General features: G+C 34.5%; 2 protein-coding genes across 3 annotated transcripts in view; both read left to right on the top strand.

Annotated features, from left to right (window-relative positions):
- The window catches only part of LOC115415112 (tetratricopeptide repeat protein 13-like), a 32,867-nt gene extending 30,956 nt beyond the window's left edge, over positions 1-1,911 (top strand). For both annotated transcript variants that reach the window (XM_030128568.1, XM_030128567.1), the window contains exon 18: positions 1,476-1,911. In XM_030128568.1, the coding sequence (XP_029984428.1) occupies positions 1,476-1,590 (115 nt within the window). In that variant the 3' untranslated portion in view covers positions 1,591-1,911. The remainder of the gene's footprint in view (positions 1-1,475) is intronic.
- LOC115414891 (uncharacterized) overlaps positions 1-16,550 on the top strand; it is a 185,128-nt gene that overhangs the window by 155,694 nt on the left and 12,884 nt on the right. The gene's annotated exons all lie outside the window — the stretch shown is intronic.

Below are 16,550 nucleotides of genomic sequence, written 5' to 3'. Positions count from 1 at the left end.
ACCTGACAACCTCACATATTTAACCTTTTATTGATTCTTGATAGAACAGGATCTATTTTTATACATATCTGTGCAGGATGCCTTAACCCAGGGGTGTCAAACATGAGGCCCGGGGGCCAAAGGTTCTAATCCGGCCCCTGGGATGAATTTGCAATGTGCAAAAATTCCACTGTTAAGGCTGTGGAACTCATTTTAGTTCAGGTTCCACATACAGACCAATATGATCTACAGTCAAATAATAACAGCAGAAGAACCGACAAAAAAGAATGACAACATATTTTCTTCTCAGTTTGATGTGAAAATAATATTACATTATGTCTGTAAATTATGACAACTTCAAATTTTTGTCTTTATGTTAGTGCCAAAAAAACCCATTAAATTATGAAAATATTTACATTTACAAACTATCCTGTAAATAGAATGTGAGTAACCTGAACAAATATGAACAACCTGAAATGTCTAAAGAAAATTCAGCACAATTTGAACTATTTCCTGCCTGTTCCTCAGTGTTTAGTGTCTGTAGATTCGATCCAGAATGCACATGGACAAATGATAAACTGAGGCAGAATATTGTTAAAATTGTACTGATTTTTCTAGATTTTTTTTTTAGGTTGGAAATGCAAATATTTTCATGTAATTTCACTTTTTCACACTAAAACAAAGTAAAAAAAAAAAAAAAATCTTGAATTGTCATTATTTATATCAGGGGTCTCAAACATGTGGCCCTGGGGCCAAATGCGGCCCGCCAAAGAGTCCCATCCGGCCTGTGGGATGTTTTTGAAAAGTACAAAAATTCCACAGTCTTGAATTTTATTAAGAAAAATTTTTTAGCTTGAATTAAGGAAAATATCTTGAATTAAGCAAAAAAAAAAAAATCTTCAGTTAAGTAAAAAAAATCTTGAATTAAGCCAAAAAAATCCTAATTTAGCAAAAAATCTTCAATCAAGCAAAAAATCTTGAATTAAAAATTTTTGTCTTTTAGTGCAAAAAATAACATTAAATTATGAAAATATTTACATTTACAAACTCTCCATTAACAACAGAATATGAATAACCTGAATGAATATGAACAACCTGAAATGTCTAAAGATAATTCAGCACAATTTGAACTCTCTTCTGCCTGTTCCTCAGTGTTAAGTGTCTTTGTAGATTTGCTCCATAATGCACATGGACAAATGATACGTTGACTCAGAATATTGTTAAAATTGTACTTATTTTTCTAAATTTCAGTTTTTTAAGGTTATTCACATCTTTTTGTTTGGATAGTTTATAAAAGTAAGTATTTTCTTAATTTAATGGGGTTTTTTTGCACTAAAACAAAGACAAAAATTTGTAGTTGTCATTATTTATCGGTTATTCTGTTATTATTTTACTGGTCTGGTCCACCGCAGATCAAATCGAGCTGAATGTGGAACCTGGAAGAACATGAGTTTGAGAGCCCTGGCCTAACCCCTCCTCTTCCTCTTCCTCCTCAGTTTACCAGGCTGGTACCAGAGTCTTCCGTCCGTCGCAGAGACCTTCCCGTCGACCAGAACGATGATCGAGGTTCTCAACACGGACTCGTCCTCACACTGTCCAAAGAAGTCTTAATGCAGCTTCTACACAAGTCGTATCAGAGCTTCGGTAGCGGGCAGAACAAAGGGACCGCCAGCTCCTGAAACCCAAACTAACGCCAACCGCCAAAACGTTCTGACGCTGGATGGAGACCAGAGACGAGTCTGATAGATGTGTACGAGCTTTGGGTTATGGTCACATGACTACGCGTGTCAGTGAATGATCCCACAAATATACACTATGTGGACAAAAGTATGTGGACACGTTGAATTCAGGTGGTTCTTCTCTAACGAAACAATAACGACTAATGTCAGAATATAGTTTTATATTGGGATAAATATCATTGCATTGGTTAGTTTGGGTGAAATTGTTAAATTTGTTTCCGAAATGCCTCAGAGATGGATTTGACTTAATTTCTCTCAACATTGATTGTTTTTTTTTTTTTTTTTTTTTTAAATCCATGACTATGATTTTACATGTTCTTCCTCTAAATTGCAAAAATATTTTTCCTGCCCTGACTGTAAATAGTAATTTTCTACCACAACTAGCCATCTACTTTCTATGGAAGAGGATTAGGGCCACTGGAAAAAAAAAAATAAATAAAATTAAGGTTCAATATATATTTTTTATTATTATTCTGAGATTAAAGTCAGAATTCAATTTTTTTTTTTTTTTAATTTTGACTTTAATCTCAGAATTTTGACTTTTTCTCATAATAATAATTAAAAAAAAATACAGTGGACCTTAATTTCAATTTTTTTTCCAGTGGCCCTAATCGTCTTCCGTAACTTTTTTCACGTCTGACTGAGGAAGAAAAATCTCCCATTAAACTTGAAGGAAATATTGATGTTTCTAAACTATATGGACATAAATATTGGGACACATCATGTCTACAGATGTAAGATGCCCAGTTCATGAGGATTTAAGATAAAAACATCAATATTTCCTTAAAGTTTAATGGGAGCTCTTTCTTCTTTTGAAGAAAGTGGGTGGTTAGCAAAAAAAAAAAAAATCAGTAAAAAGTAACAGAATAAGCAACAAAATTAATAAAAATGAACAACAGACATAAAAGAGAACAAAATGAGCTTCACAATGAACAAAAATGAGCAACAAAAGCATAAAAAATGAACAAAAATGAAGACAAGAGCATCATAATGAGCAAAATACACACAAAGTAAAAAAGTAGATAGTTAGCAAAAAATAAAAATCAGTTAAAAGTAACATAAGTAACAGAATTATTAAAAATGAACAACACAGGCATGAAAGAGAACAAAAAAGCATCAAAATGAACAAAAATGAGCAACACAAGCATAAAAATTGAACCAAAAAGCACCTGAAAAATATTTTAGAAATTTAGAGGCAGAACATTTAAAATCAGTCATGGATAAAAAAAAAAACTAAATCAGTGTCAAGAGAAACTAAGAAAAAACCAATGTAATGATATTTATCCCAATATAAAACTATATTCTGACATTTGTTATTATTGTTTTGTAGAAAAGAAACGCCTAATTCAACCTGTCCACATACTTTTGTCCACATAGTTTATCAATCCCAGCTGCGTTCAGGTTTATTCTGCCGTTAAATTGACCCAAGTCTGGCCTTCAACAGCGGTCGTATGAGTTTAGCAGAAAAAAAAATGAGGGATATAAAGCAATACGTGTCTGTTTTTGTACATGTCCAACCTCCTCAGTCAGTGTTTGATTATACAGCGCTAAAATATTGGACGTAAAAGGTTAGTTCTGATCTTTTAAAGTGGGTTTTATTTAGGATAAGATCTGCTTTTATTAGTAGAGAATGTGTGTCCAAACCCAGCGTCTAACATCGAGTAGAATGAAGTTGGATGAACCCGCGTCACGGCTCGTCTATGGCTCTAACAGCATAGTTTTACGTATCAGTACTCAAACTAAAAACTTAAGAAGGAATATTTTCACTGTCGGACAGACCTTTAAGATGGAAAACGGACATCTTTAAGCCCCTCTCTTCTCCTCCTTTTGATAGAAATGTTACTTTAACCTCATAGAACTCCAGTTTGTTTGGGTTATTGTGTGACTTTGTGTCATTTTATCAGTGTGAAAACAGTCAAAGTAACGGCACAAAAATGGACAAGTGTTGTAGCTGCTTCCCTTTTTTTTATTTTACATAAACGCAACGTAGTTTCTAGGCCGTTCTTCTGAATATTCAGATTAACTTCCATTGAAAAAGTAACTGAAGTTTACAAAGGAAGAGAGGATTTAATTAAGTTAAAGGAAAACTTAAGTTCATTAAAAAGAAAGAATTCAATAAATATAAAAGCAGCTGAATTTTACAAAGAGGATTTAATTAAGTTAAGGGAAAACTTAAGTTCATTAAAAAGAAAAAGCAGAATTCACACAATTTAAAAAAACAGCTGAATTTTACAGAGTAAATGAAGATTTAATTCAGTTAAGGGAGCCTTAAGTTCATTAATAAGAAAAAGCAGAACTCGCACTTGAAAAAGGAGCTGAATTTTATAATGTATGAGTATTGGGGTAAATTTACAGTAAATTAAGGAAAAACTTAAGTTCATTAATAAGAAAATATAGAATTCACGCAATGATAAAAGCAGCGGGATTGGATTTTAGTACATCTGACGTAAATTAAGGAAAAAACTTAATTAAAAAGAAAAAGCAGAATTCACACAATTTGAAAAAGTAGCTGAATTTTATAAAAGAGGATTTCAAAAGTTAAGGAAAAACTTAAGTTCATTAATAAGAAAATGCAGAATTCACATAACTATAAAAGCAGCTGAATTTTATAAAGTAAATGAGGATTTCATTAAGTTAAGGGAAACTTACGTTTATTAAAAGGAAAATACAGAATTCACACTTGAGAAAGCAGCTGAATTTTATAAAAGAGGATTTAATTAAGTTAAAGGAAACTGAAGTTCATTAAAAAGAAAAAACATTCACACTTGAAAAAGCAGCTGAATTTTACAGAGTATTTAAGTAAATTTTAAGTAAATTAAGGGCAAACTTAAGTTCATTAATAAGAAAAAGCAGAATTGACACAATAACCCAATAAACCAGAGGTCGACTGTCAGTGGGTTTCAAAGGCTGATGGAAGAATTGTCCTATTTATCACATGATGAAGTGGCTAACATTAGCTCTTAATTACATCTGAGTCAAAATAATATCTTAAATAAATAAGTAACAATATCCAAATCTGTCTGAACATTAAACTAAGGTAAAAAATCTAAGTGTGAGTGAATTTTAACTGTCATTTCTCAGTCATTTCAGTTAAAAAATAATAAAAAGGATCCTTTAGCTTGTACCGATCCTAAGTAAAATGTGCTTTCATGAGCTCCTGGTCTCCAGCTGTGCTTTAAAACACTCAGACGAACCCTTTTACGGTTGAATCAAACCCACTCTTCTGCTCCCTCAGTGTTGTCAGGTTCAGTATTTAATCAGTCTTCCATTCGTCGGAGGTTGTGACGTCGTGACTCGCTCCCGTCCGGCGTTAAAGCGGCGGCGTTGGCGTTAGTTTGGGACGCCGGCGTGGTTCTGTCCACCCTCTCCTCCTCTGCTCCACGGACCTCGAGGTCGTCCGAAAAAAAAAAAACAAACAAAAACAAAACGCCCAAAGCACAAAGTCTTCAATCAGCACCAACAATCCTCGTGTCCCAACGGTCTGTTTTTGAGCTGGAATGGAACGTTCAATTTAAAAAAAAAAGTGTCAGGACAAAGACACTGGTAAATTATTGAAACTGACTTTAATTTAACATAAATGACAGGTTTTTTTGGCACTTTACATGTTTTTTAACCACTGCTACCCCTTTTTTTTTTTTTTTAATAAACACAATATGGCCAAAAGTATGTGGACACGTTGAATAATTCAGGTGTCTGGGATATAAAACAATAATCCAATCCAACTTTATTTGTAAAGCACTTTAAAACAACCACAGTGAACCAAAGTGCTGTACCGAAGAATAAATAAAACCGAAATAAAAGAATAAAATACAAGAATAGATTAAAAAAAAACATAGAACGACTGTACAGAAAAACCCAGTACTGTACAGAAGAATAAATAAAAACTGAAATAAAAGAATAAAATACAAGAATAGATTAAAAAACATAGAATTACTGTGCAAAAAAAACCTCCAGTGCTGTACAGAAAAATAAAACCGAAATAAAAGAATAAATACAAGAATAGATTAAAAAAAACCATAAAAAGCCATACGGTTTAAAACAATAAAAATAAAATAAGAACAATAAACCAATACTAAATAAAACAGAATAAAAATAATACATTCAGATATTTCACATGGTTTCAAAAGCCAAGGAGAAAAAAATATTTCAACTGTTGTATTTGTTTCCAAATGAGATGGTTTTTACTTAATTTCTTTTAACATTGATTTTGTTATTATTTTTTTTTTTATCCATGACTATAATTTTAAATGTTCTTCTAAATTTCTAAAATATTTTTCCTGCTCTGACTGTAAATAATTTTCTACCACAACTAACCACTGACTTTCCTTTTTTTGTGTGTGTATTTTGCTCATTATGATGCTCTTTTCTTCACTTTTGTTCATTTTTTTATACTTTTGTTGCTCATTTTTGTTCATCGGAAAGCTTATTTTGTTCTCTTTTATGCCTGTTGTTCATTTTTATTAATTTTGTTGCTTATTCTGTTACTTTTTACTGAATTTTTTTTTTTTGCTAACCATCCACTTTCTTCAAAAGAAGAAAAATCTCCCATTAAACTTTAAGGAAACTGATGTTTTTATCTTAAATCCTCATGAACAGGACAACAGGACATCTGACAGCTGTAGACATGTGTCCCAATATTTATGTCTATATAGTTTAGAAACATCAATATTTCCTTGAAGTTTAATGGAAGATTTTTCTTCCTCGGTGAGATGTGAAAGAAGGAGATGATTACCCCCCAAAAAAATCACTAAAATGAATGGAATAAGCGACAAACTTAATAAAAATTAACAACACAGGTATCAAAAAGAACAAAAAAGCACCAATAATGAACAAAATTAAAATCAAAATTAAAATAATAAGCATCAAAATGAACAAAATACACAAAAAAATTAACAAAAATCAAGAAAAGAGCATCATAATCAGCAAAATACTCACAAAAAAAGACAGTAGATGGTTAGTTTTGGTAGCAAATAATTATTTACAGTCAGAGCAGGAAAAATATTTTAGAAATTTAGAGGAAGAACATTTAAAATCAGTCATGGATTAAAAAAACCAAAAAAATCAGTAAAATGAACAGAAAAAACAATAAAATTAAGAAAGAAAATGAACACAGGTATTAAAAAGAACAAAATAAGCATCAATAGAAGAAGAAAAGAGCATCATAATGAGCAAAATACACACAAAAAAGAAAGTAGATGGTTAGTTGTGGTAGAAAATTATTATTTACAGTCAGAGCAGGAAAAATATTGTAGAAATTTAGAGGAAGAACATTTCAACAAAATCAATGTTAAAAGAAATTAAGTAAAAACCATCTCATTTAGAAGCAAAGATAAAAGTTGAAATATTTTTTCCTCCTTGGCTTTTGAAACCATGTGAAATGTTTGAATGTATTCATGTATTATTTTATGGATAAAAAAAAAAAACACTGATAAATGAAATCAAAATCATCTCTGATTCATTTTAGAAGCAAAGATAACAATTTAAACCAATGCAACTAACCAATGAAATGATATTTATCCCAATATAATAATATAACACAATATAAAACTAAATTATAACATTTATCCTTATTGTTTTGTAGACAAACACCTGAATTCAAGGCGTCCACATACTTTTGTCCACATGGTGTCTCATGTTGGACCACTGAGCAGAGGAGGAGGACGAAAGTCGACCTTCAGGGCTATTCTGTTCCACTTTGGACACTTGAAGCGGTCTGTTTTCTTTACTTTTCTGGACTTGGGAGGGTTGTGTCACTTCTCTTTTCGGGGTATTTGCTTTCATGTGACCAATAAAAATGGGTTTCCTGTTGAAAACCATTACAATCACAGATATCAGCAGCGTTCAGCCACAAAAAAATCATGGTTTTTACTCACATGATGCAGAGAAAACTCTTTTTCTTGTTTCCTGCAGGTAAAGATGCCCTTACAGAAATTTTGTTGTTGTTGTTGCAGTACCATGGCTGTCCACTGGGGGCACTCCTAATTGTGCTGAGTGGAGCTTTCCATTGGACGTACAGTGGTGGAAAAAGCCTTTAAATTTTACAGTCTCAAGTATTATCATGAAATATTTGTGTTTCAAAAGCTGTTTCTGCATCAGACAGACACAAACAAACGCAAATTACTTCTTAAAAATGTATTAACAATTACAAAAGTACATCATGTGCATGTTTACATCTACAAACTATCCTTTAAAAAATGTGAATTACATAAATAACCTGAAATTTCTTAAGAAAATTAAGTGTAATTTTAACAATATTATACCTCAATTTATCATTTAGGTACAGGTACAAGTTACAGTTCACAGTGGAACTACAAAGACACAAAACATTTAATAACAGGCAGAATACTGGTACAGTTACACTTGTTTGCATTTTTTAGAAAGAATAACAAGAACAAAACTTCAAAAATGAACAAAAATTTGAGAAACATAAACAAAAAACCCAAAAAGCAAACAAATATGATCAAATTAAGTAAAAACAAGAACATAACATGCACAAAAATCAACAAAAAACTGGAGAAACATCAACAACCATGAATTTCTTAAGAAAATTAAGTGTAATTTTAACAATATTCTGCCTTGAGTTTATTATTTATACATGTTTATTATAACGTACAGATCACAGTGGATCTACAAATACATAAAACATTTAATAACAGGCAGAATATTGGTAAAGTTACACTTCTTGTTCATGTGTTCACATTTTTAAAGAGAATAACAAGAACAAAACTTAAAAATGAGCAAAAATTTGAGAAACATGAACAAGATGAACAAATAAACCCCCCCAAAAAGCCAACAAATATGATCAAATTAAGTAAAAACAAGAACATAACATGCACAAAAATCAACAAAAACTGGAGAAACATCAACAACCATGAATTTCTTAAGAAAATTAAGAGTAATTTAACAATATTCTGCCTCAGTTTATTATTTATACATGTTTATTATAACGTACAGATCAGTGGATCTACTAATACATAAGACATTTAATAACAGACAGAATATTGGTAAAGTTGCCCTTATGTCTCGTAAAACATTTCAGGTTCATATTTAATCAGATTATTCACATTTTTTGTGAAAGGATATTGTGTAAATTTAAACATTTTTGTGTAATTTTATTATTTTTTTTACATTAAAACAAAGATAAAACTCATATTTAGAGTCAAGCCTCCCAGTTCCAGATGGATTTCTCATTGCGAAACACAGACAGCGACCTGAACGCCTATGGAAGTAAATCTGTGTCATCAGATGTTGAATTATAAAAGCCATTACATTTCTAGCACTAATTTTTTTTCTTTTTTTGCACTGAAATTAATTATCCGAATTTTTTTTGCACGGAAATTAAGTATCTGAATTCATTGCACCTGAATTTTTTTAAATCTAAATTTATGAACATAGTTGAATTCAGGGACAAACAATTCAGATACTTAATTTCAGCGCAAAAAAAAATTCAGATACTTAATTTCAGCGCAAAAAAAATTCAGATACTTAATTTCAGCGCAAAAACATCAGATAATTTCAGCGCAAAAACATCAGATAATTTCAGCGCAAAAAAAAAATTCAGATACTTAATTTCAGCGCAAAAAAAATCAGATACTCAATTTCAGTCCAAAAAAAAAAAAATCAGATACTTAATTTCAGTGCAAAAAAAATTCAGTGCTACGAATTCAATGTCTTTTATAATTCAAAATCTGACGACACAGATTGACTTCCGTAAACGCCGTCTGTCGTCTTGAAAACTGGAGGGAAAAACACACAGTCCATTTTCCCGTCGTCGTCATTCCTTCGACTCGTACCAGAAGCCACTCAATTTGGATTTTCTTCTTATTTCACGCATTAAGTCCGTTTAAAGTCACCTCAGACCAATAGTTTGGGACAAATACAAGCGTATTCCTGCAAAAGTCTTAATATTATTGTGTTTTATTTTGGTTTCCTTTTCGCTCCTGTACCTCGCACATGTCTGAAAGAGTCGGAAAAGTTCAAATAAGGGCTGGGGAATCCTCACGACGGCATTTTACCGAGATGATGCGTTCGGTAACAATACTCAGTTATTTGTTTCTGGTCCTGATGGAAGTCGTCGGCCATAAAAAAACCACAACAAAACAAAACCAGCTCAGTCAGGAGGTAAATTCCATCTGTGGTTTAATTTTGGATTCAAGTCGGTGGGTTGTGATGTTTACAGTCTTAAAGCACAAAGGCAAAAAAAGAACAAATTCACCTGAAATCCGAAAAGTGTTCAGAGTTCAGAGCAAATTTCAGACGTTTTTTTTTCCGTTTCTCGTGGCCTTTACTTAAAAAAAAAAAAACTCCTTAAAGTCATGACGATGCTGCAGAAGTTCGGACTGAATGTTCATTTCCACGGTTGAACCTGCTCATTTGCGACGTTTTTATTTTTTTTAAATTTTTAAATTTTTTTTTTTTTGCTGGAGGTCCTGCTCTGATTTGCTTCGTTCATGTTCTTCCTCACATCTGTGCAGACGGGTTGCCATGTTCTGGTTTTATTTCCCTGTTTTTTTTTGTTTTTTGGCACTGGGTGTCATTAAGCGCTTTGGAGGTCAGAGGAGGGCACAACTTAAAGCTTCAAAACTGAAAGAGGGTTTTGTTTTTTTTTTAATGAGTTGAATGTTCAGAGGTCAATAAAATGGTTGACGGTTTTAGCAGGATTTGTGGTGTGTTTTTTTTTTTTTTTTTTTTTTTTACTTTTAATGTGAGTTGGATTCACATGAATACTTGGTCGGGATGTTTTTTTTACTGAAAAAGACTCAACATTTGGTTAAAATTCAACTAAACTGTGAATATTCAATCATAACAATAAGTGGTTCCAGTCACAACAAGCCCCGCCCCCTGCATGAATTGTATCTTATTTTGGCGTCGATCCACTCTTTCATCCATATTCAATATTTGTTAAATATAAAAATTCTATATGTGACAAGTTGAACTAAAGTGAAACAAAATTTATGTTTTATAGACATTTAAAATTTTGCCCATTATAAGTAAATGGGAAAAGAAAAACATTTTAAAAATTTAACAATTTCCAAAACAATCAGTCACTTAGATATTTTGCAGAGTGATGTTTAAAATGAATCTCTATAGTTCTGCAGTGTTTTAAGTAAAATGAGTTAAAATTGACTTCTTTTTTTTTTTTTTATATATATAATTTCGCCAATTATAACTAAATGGGGGGGGGGGGGTTGATTTTAAAAATTCATAAAAAATTTGAACTTTGACCTTCTTTTCCCAAAATCTAATCACATCTATTCTGGGTCACTGGTATCACTGGTCTACAAGGAAAATGCTTCCAGAATAAAAGTAATGAAATGTTACCACATGAGAGTCACTGATAAAGACAAATCCAGTCCTAAATGCTGGTTGGCTAAAGTTTCCAAGATCCAGCCTTAGGTCAAAATGTGAAATTCAAGAATTAACGAGAGAATGGGTTTGACTCCAAAGGAATATTTGTGTCAGAGCGACAAGATCTACTTCAGAACACTGTCTACACATTAGAATACATTCACTTTACAGGTTCTGTTTAGTGGAAGATTTATAAAACTATTATAGAAATGTACATAAACCAATATATATGTGGAATAACACTTCATCATATACCTTGAAAACATCAGCAAACCGGCACTTTTGTCATTTATTTTCCAATTAATCTTATTAAAATACGTAACATTTAGCACATTTAATGTCTGAAGTAAATCATTTCTAAAAAATTGTAGACCTGTGTAATCTATAAACTAAATTTGGTCTGAATTCAACCAATAGTTTTGCTGCTAAAGTGTAAACAAACAAACAAACTGAACCAAAAACAAGTGGTTCCAGGAACAAGCCCCGCCCCTCACACTTATTGTAGTTTATTACCTCCGCCAAGGAGGTTCTGTTTTTGCCAGGGTTTGTTTGTTTGTTTGTTTGTTTGTCTGTCCGTTAGTGTGCAACATAACTCAAAAAGTTATGGACAGATTTGGATGAAATTTTCAGGGTTTGTTGGAAATGGGATGAGGAAGAAATGATTAAATTTTGGTGGTGATCGGGGGTGGGGGGGCCCACGGGGGGGCCCATTCCAACAAACCCTGAAAATTTCATCCAAATCTGTCCATAACATTTTGAGTTATGTTGCACACTAACGGACAGACAAACAGACAGACAGACAAACTCTGGCAGAAACATAACCTCCTTGGCGTGGGGGGGGCCCACAGGGGGGGGGGCACTGATCAGCCTTGGTGGACGTCTGTGCTCTCTGAGTGCTTCTAGTTTTGTCATGGGTCCAGCTGATGTCATCATGTCTGTGTGTGCTGATGTCATCTCAGTTGCCTCTGAAAGAGACCCAGATTTCACAGTCAGTGCATCTTCAGCTGGACTCGTTGGTGTTTTTCCCTCCACCAAGGAGGTTGTGTTGGCGTTGGTTTGTCTGTGTGTGTGTGTGTGTGCAGGATAACTCAAAAAGTTATGGATGAAAATTTCAGGAAATGTTGATACTGGCACAAGGAACAAATGATTAAATTTTGCTGGTGATGGGGGTAGGGGGGGGGCACTGATCTGCCTTGGTGGAGGTCTGTGCTCTCCGAGTGCTTCTTCGAGGGGGGGTGTGTGTGTGTAAAGTTCCTAGTCTGACTCAGGAGGAGTTCTTCCACAGCAGTGAAAGTGTGCAGACATTACATTCAGCCTCTCCTCATACTAACTGCATACTTTCCTTCCAGATGAACTCACAGCGTAGAAACAATGTAGGACTGAAACAGTGTTACGCCCCGGCCAGGGTGTTCACCAGGGCGACAGAATATGCTCAACTTTGTCCCCTCCCAGCTCCCAAGCACACACGTCAGTCAAAAAACTTAAGATTCACAATATTTATTATTACTACTTTTGTTTTAACAACTAAGGAGGGTTAGGGAGGGAGCGGCTAAAACAAACAAACAAATATCTTCTTTACAGTTTAAACTAAATTACCTACTCAAAATAAATGCACGAAATAAAATACAGCAAACTTGCCTAAACTTCCTAACCAGAAACAGGAGAAAAGGTGAAACAAAAAAAGAGCGACCTCCCCTACCAGAAAAAGGGTTCGATTTACAAAAACTATTCACAACTATATACAATCGAATTTAGCAGGAGCACGAAGACTGACGGTCACACACACGAACACAGGGTTGAGAGCTGGCAGGAAGCAAGAGCGAGCATAGATGGAAGCTCCAGGGCCATCTTTAAAGGGCCAGGCCATCAGGATCCACCAATCAGCAACCTGCAACAAACAGACACAAAAGGGCACAGCACACCTACAGGACGGGGGGAGAACACAACACACTAAACAGAAAACACATACATATAAATAGACAAATTATGACCCAGGGTCATAACAACAGTAGGACCACAGACATTTGAATGTAAACACTTGCTTTTCACCCCTCCCTCCCTCCCTCCCCCTCTTGAGTTCCTCCTCCCAGTTTTGCACAGTTGATGAAGCTGGAGCATCAGCCACTGTAGACACCATATCAGCATGAGTGTCCTGGGGGGGGTGGGGGGGTCTTAGCCCTTTTTCTGCAGACATTTGACCAGACCACGGTGCCACAGACGGTTCACCAAATGTCTGGTGAAAGCTGAGTAATAACCGACACAGGAGTTCAGCAGGTCGTCGTTAACACACTATGAACTCGGCGTGACTTCCACCTCCAAGATTTAGCGTACGACACTGACCCTCGTCTAGAACCTGTGTACGCTCAGTCTGACCAGAGGACGGGGGGGGGGGGGGGGGGGGGGGATCAAAGCATTTTCGAGACAAGGTGGGGGGGCTGTATTTGGGTTTTTAAGATATTACATTTCCAGCCATGGACTGTGTATGGTTTTGACATTTTTTCTAGCATGTGAAGATGGACTTCACCCTTTCATGCACAGTGGTCACTCCAGTGGTCACTCCAGTGGTCACTCCAGTGGTCAGTTCTTCTCCGCTGTCTCTGTATATTCATGGGTTTTATTGTTTAGTTCCATCTCAGCCACACAGTGGACGCTTATGCACCATCCCATACACTGACATTCACACCATTACTGTAACTTTGCTGTTCTTGGTAAACCTGAATCTGCACTGACATGTTGAGTGAAATCAGTTGCTAATTGCTATTAGACTGTAATCAACAGGTTTTTTTTTAATCTTTTTTTTTTTTTTTACCTCCGCCAAGGAGGTTCTGTTTTTTGCCAGGGTTTGTTTGTCTGTCTGTCTGTCTGTCCGTTAGTGTGCAACATAACTCAAAAAGTTCTGGACAGATTTGGAGGAAATTTTCAGGGTTTGTTGGAAATGGGAATGAGGAAGAAATGATTACATTTTGGTGGTGATCGGGGGTGGGGGGGCCCACGGGGGGGGGGGGGCACAGACCAGAAAATTTCATCCAAATCTGTCCATAAACTTTTTGAGTTATGTTGCACACTAACGGACAGACAAACAAACAAACAGACAGACAAACAAACCCTGGCAAAAACAGAACCTCCTTGGTGTGGGGGGGCCCACGGGGGGGGGGGCACTGATCAGCCTTGGCGGAGGTCTGCGCTCTCCAAGTGCTTCTAGTTTATACATGTGAATCACAACGTAGAGATCACAGTGGATCTGCAAATACAGAAACATTAAATAACAGGGAGAATATTATTAAATTCCATGTACTTCTCTTAAGACATTTCAGATATTCACATTTTTTGTAAAAAGCTAGTCTGTAAATGTAAAATTTTTTGTGTAATTTTACTTTTTTTTTTTGACACTAAAACAAACAGACAAATATACAGTTTTCATTATTTATAGGTTCTTATGAATAGTATTTTACTGGTCTGATCCACTTTAGATTGAAATGACCTAAAATGATTTGAACATCCTTGATTACCTCCCCAAGGAGGTTCTGTTTTGCCAGGGTTTGTCTGTCTGTCTGTTTGTCTGTCCGTTAGTGTGCAACATAACTCAAAAAGTTATGGACAGATTTGGATGAATTTTTAGGGGTTGTTGGAATGGGAGAAGGAAGAAATGATTAACTTTTGGTGGTGATCGGGGGTGGGGGGGCCCACGGGGGGCCCACGGGGGGCCCACTGATCAGCCTTGGCGGAGGTCTGCGCTCTCCGAGTGCTTCTAGTTTTTACATATTATCTCCATGAAGTAAGTAGTAACTAGTATTAGAGTATGTTAAAATGTGAGAAAACATCAGATTAGCAGCATTAAACATGTTTTTATTTCATAGTTTTCACACAGTAGATCAGTAAATACATGTTTCTTTGCTTCAAAAATTCAACTCCTGGTGTCCAGCTGAGTGGACATTTTTGCAACTCTATGAAAAATAGGTTCATAAAAAAATTTCAATCGCATTGTTTTTGTTTGTTTTTTTTTTTTTCTTGCCTAAAGAGGAATAAAAACACTCAGGAAAAAAAAAAAAATCTGGATTAGGTTCTCATAATTCATTCATGAAAGGGTTAAAGTAAACAAGGAAAAAAGACAATTTCAGCAATACTTAAAATATTTTAGGCGTACTGAAGCACCCCAGAAATGGGCTAAAAACGCCCACGCTTTAAACCTACTGAAACTGTTTTATTAACTTTATTTACTTCTTTTAGGTCCTTTTCCTTTATCTTTTCATCTCATTTATTATATTTTTCTTTCTTTCATTCATTCTTATGTAACTTTCTTCTATTAAACCCGTTCATTTCCTCTGTATTCTCTCCTTTTTACTTTTGTTGTTGTTGCAGTCTTCTTTCCCTCCACCAGTGGGTCGCCTGGGGGGCCTAACCCTCCCCCTCAGCTCCACCTGACTGCAGTCACATGACCACAGGAGGGTTTTTATCCCACATGGCTGCTGGTGCTCAGTCATTCTGAGGGTTCTGGTCTGGTGTGGTCTGACGTGGATCTGCGGGGTGGACCATGGCCCAGGTCCAGGATGAGCCGGATCAGACCCTGGTCAGTGGTCTGGGTCAGCTGGTCAGTTTGGGAAACGTCCTTCTGGAAAAAGCCAAACAGGAGGCAGAGGGTAAGAAGAAAAGAAAATGAAACCAAACTTCCACGGACACATGAATGAAAGGTGGAGAGTAAAAAGAAAGAAAGAACCTGAGGCGGAGTATTTAGAACGAATGTGTGTGAAATAAAAGTACATTTAATTAACAGTTTGAATGTTTCATACATAAACCTGAGAATTTGTACAGAAACTTTTATAGGAATTATCTCAGCAAGTTTATTGAGATGTTTTGATGAAAACTAATACTCCAGTAACAAATAATATTTTACATGCCATTAAAATACATCTTGTTTTATTCATTTGTTTAGTTTGTTGAGTATTTTTTCATTTACACTAGTTTTAGTCGTTTTTTTAATTCATTTTGTTCATTATTTAGTCCCATTTTGTTCACACCTTTCATTTTAATTCAATATTTAGTTAATTTCTGTTCATTTATTTTAATTATTTAATTGTTTTGTCCATTTTTTAGGCCTATTTTGTTAATTTACTTTAATTTTGTTCAGTATTTTGTTCTTTTTTCTTCATTTTGTTCATTAATTAGCTCTACTTTGTTAATTTATGTTCATTTTTTTCATTATTTTGCTCTTTTTTGTGCATTTATGTTCATTATTTAGCTCTACTTTGTTCATTTTGTTTATTATTTTGCTCTTTTTTCTTCAGTCATGTTCATTATTTAGCTCTACGTTGTTCATTTATGCTCATTTTGTTCATTATTTTGTTCTTTTTTTCTTCATTTATGTTCATTATTTAGCTCTGCTTCCTTCATTTAGTTCATTTTTGTCATTATTTCGTTCGGTTTTGTTCATTTTCATGGTTATTTTGCTCAATTTTGGGATATTTTTGCTCATTTATGTCTATTGTT

Source organism: Sphaeramia orbicularis, chromosome 24, assembly GCF_902148855.1.
Source record: "Sphaeramia orbicularis chromosome 24, fSphaOr1.1, whole genome shotgun sequence".
Classification (NCBI taxonomy): Eukaryota; Metazoa; Chordata; class Actinopteri; order Kurtiformes; family Apogonidae; genus Sphaeramia; species Sphaeramia orbicularis.
The sequence above is the reverse complement of the archived record's forward strand: the minus strand, read 5'-3'. Positions and strand labels throughout refer to the sequence as shown.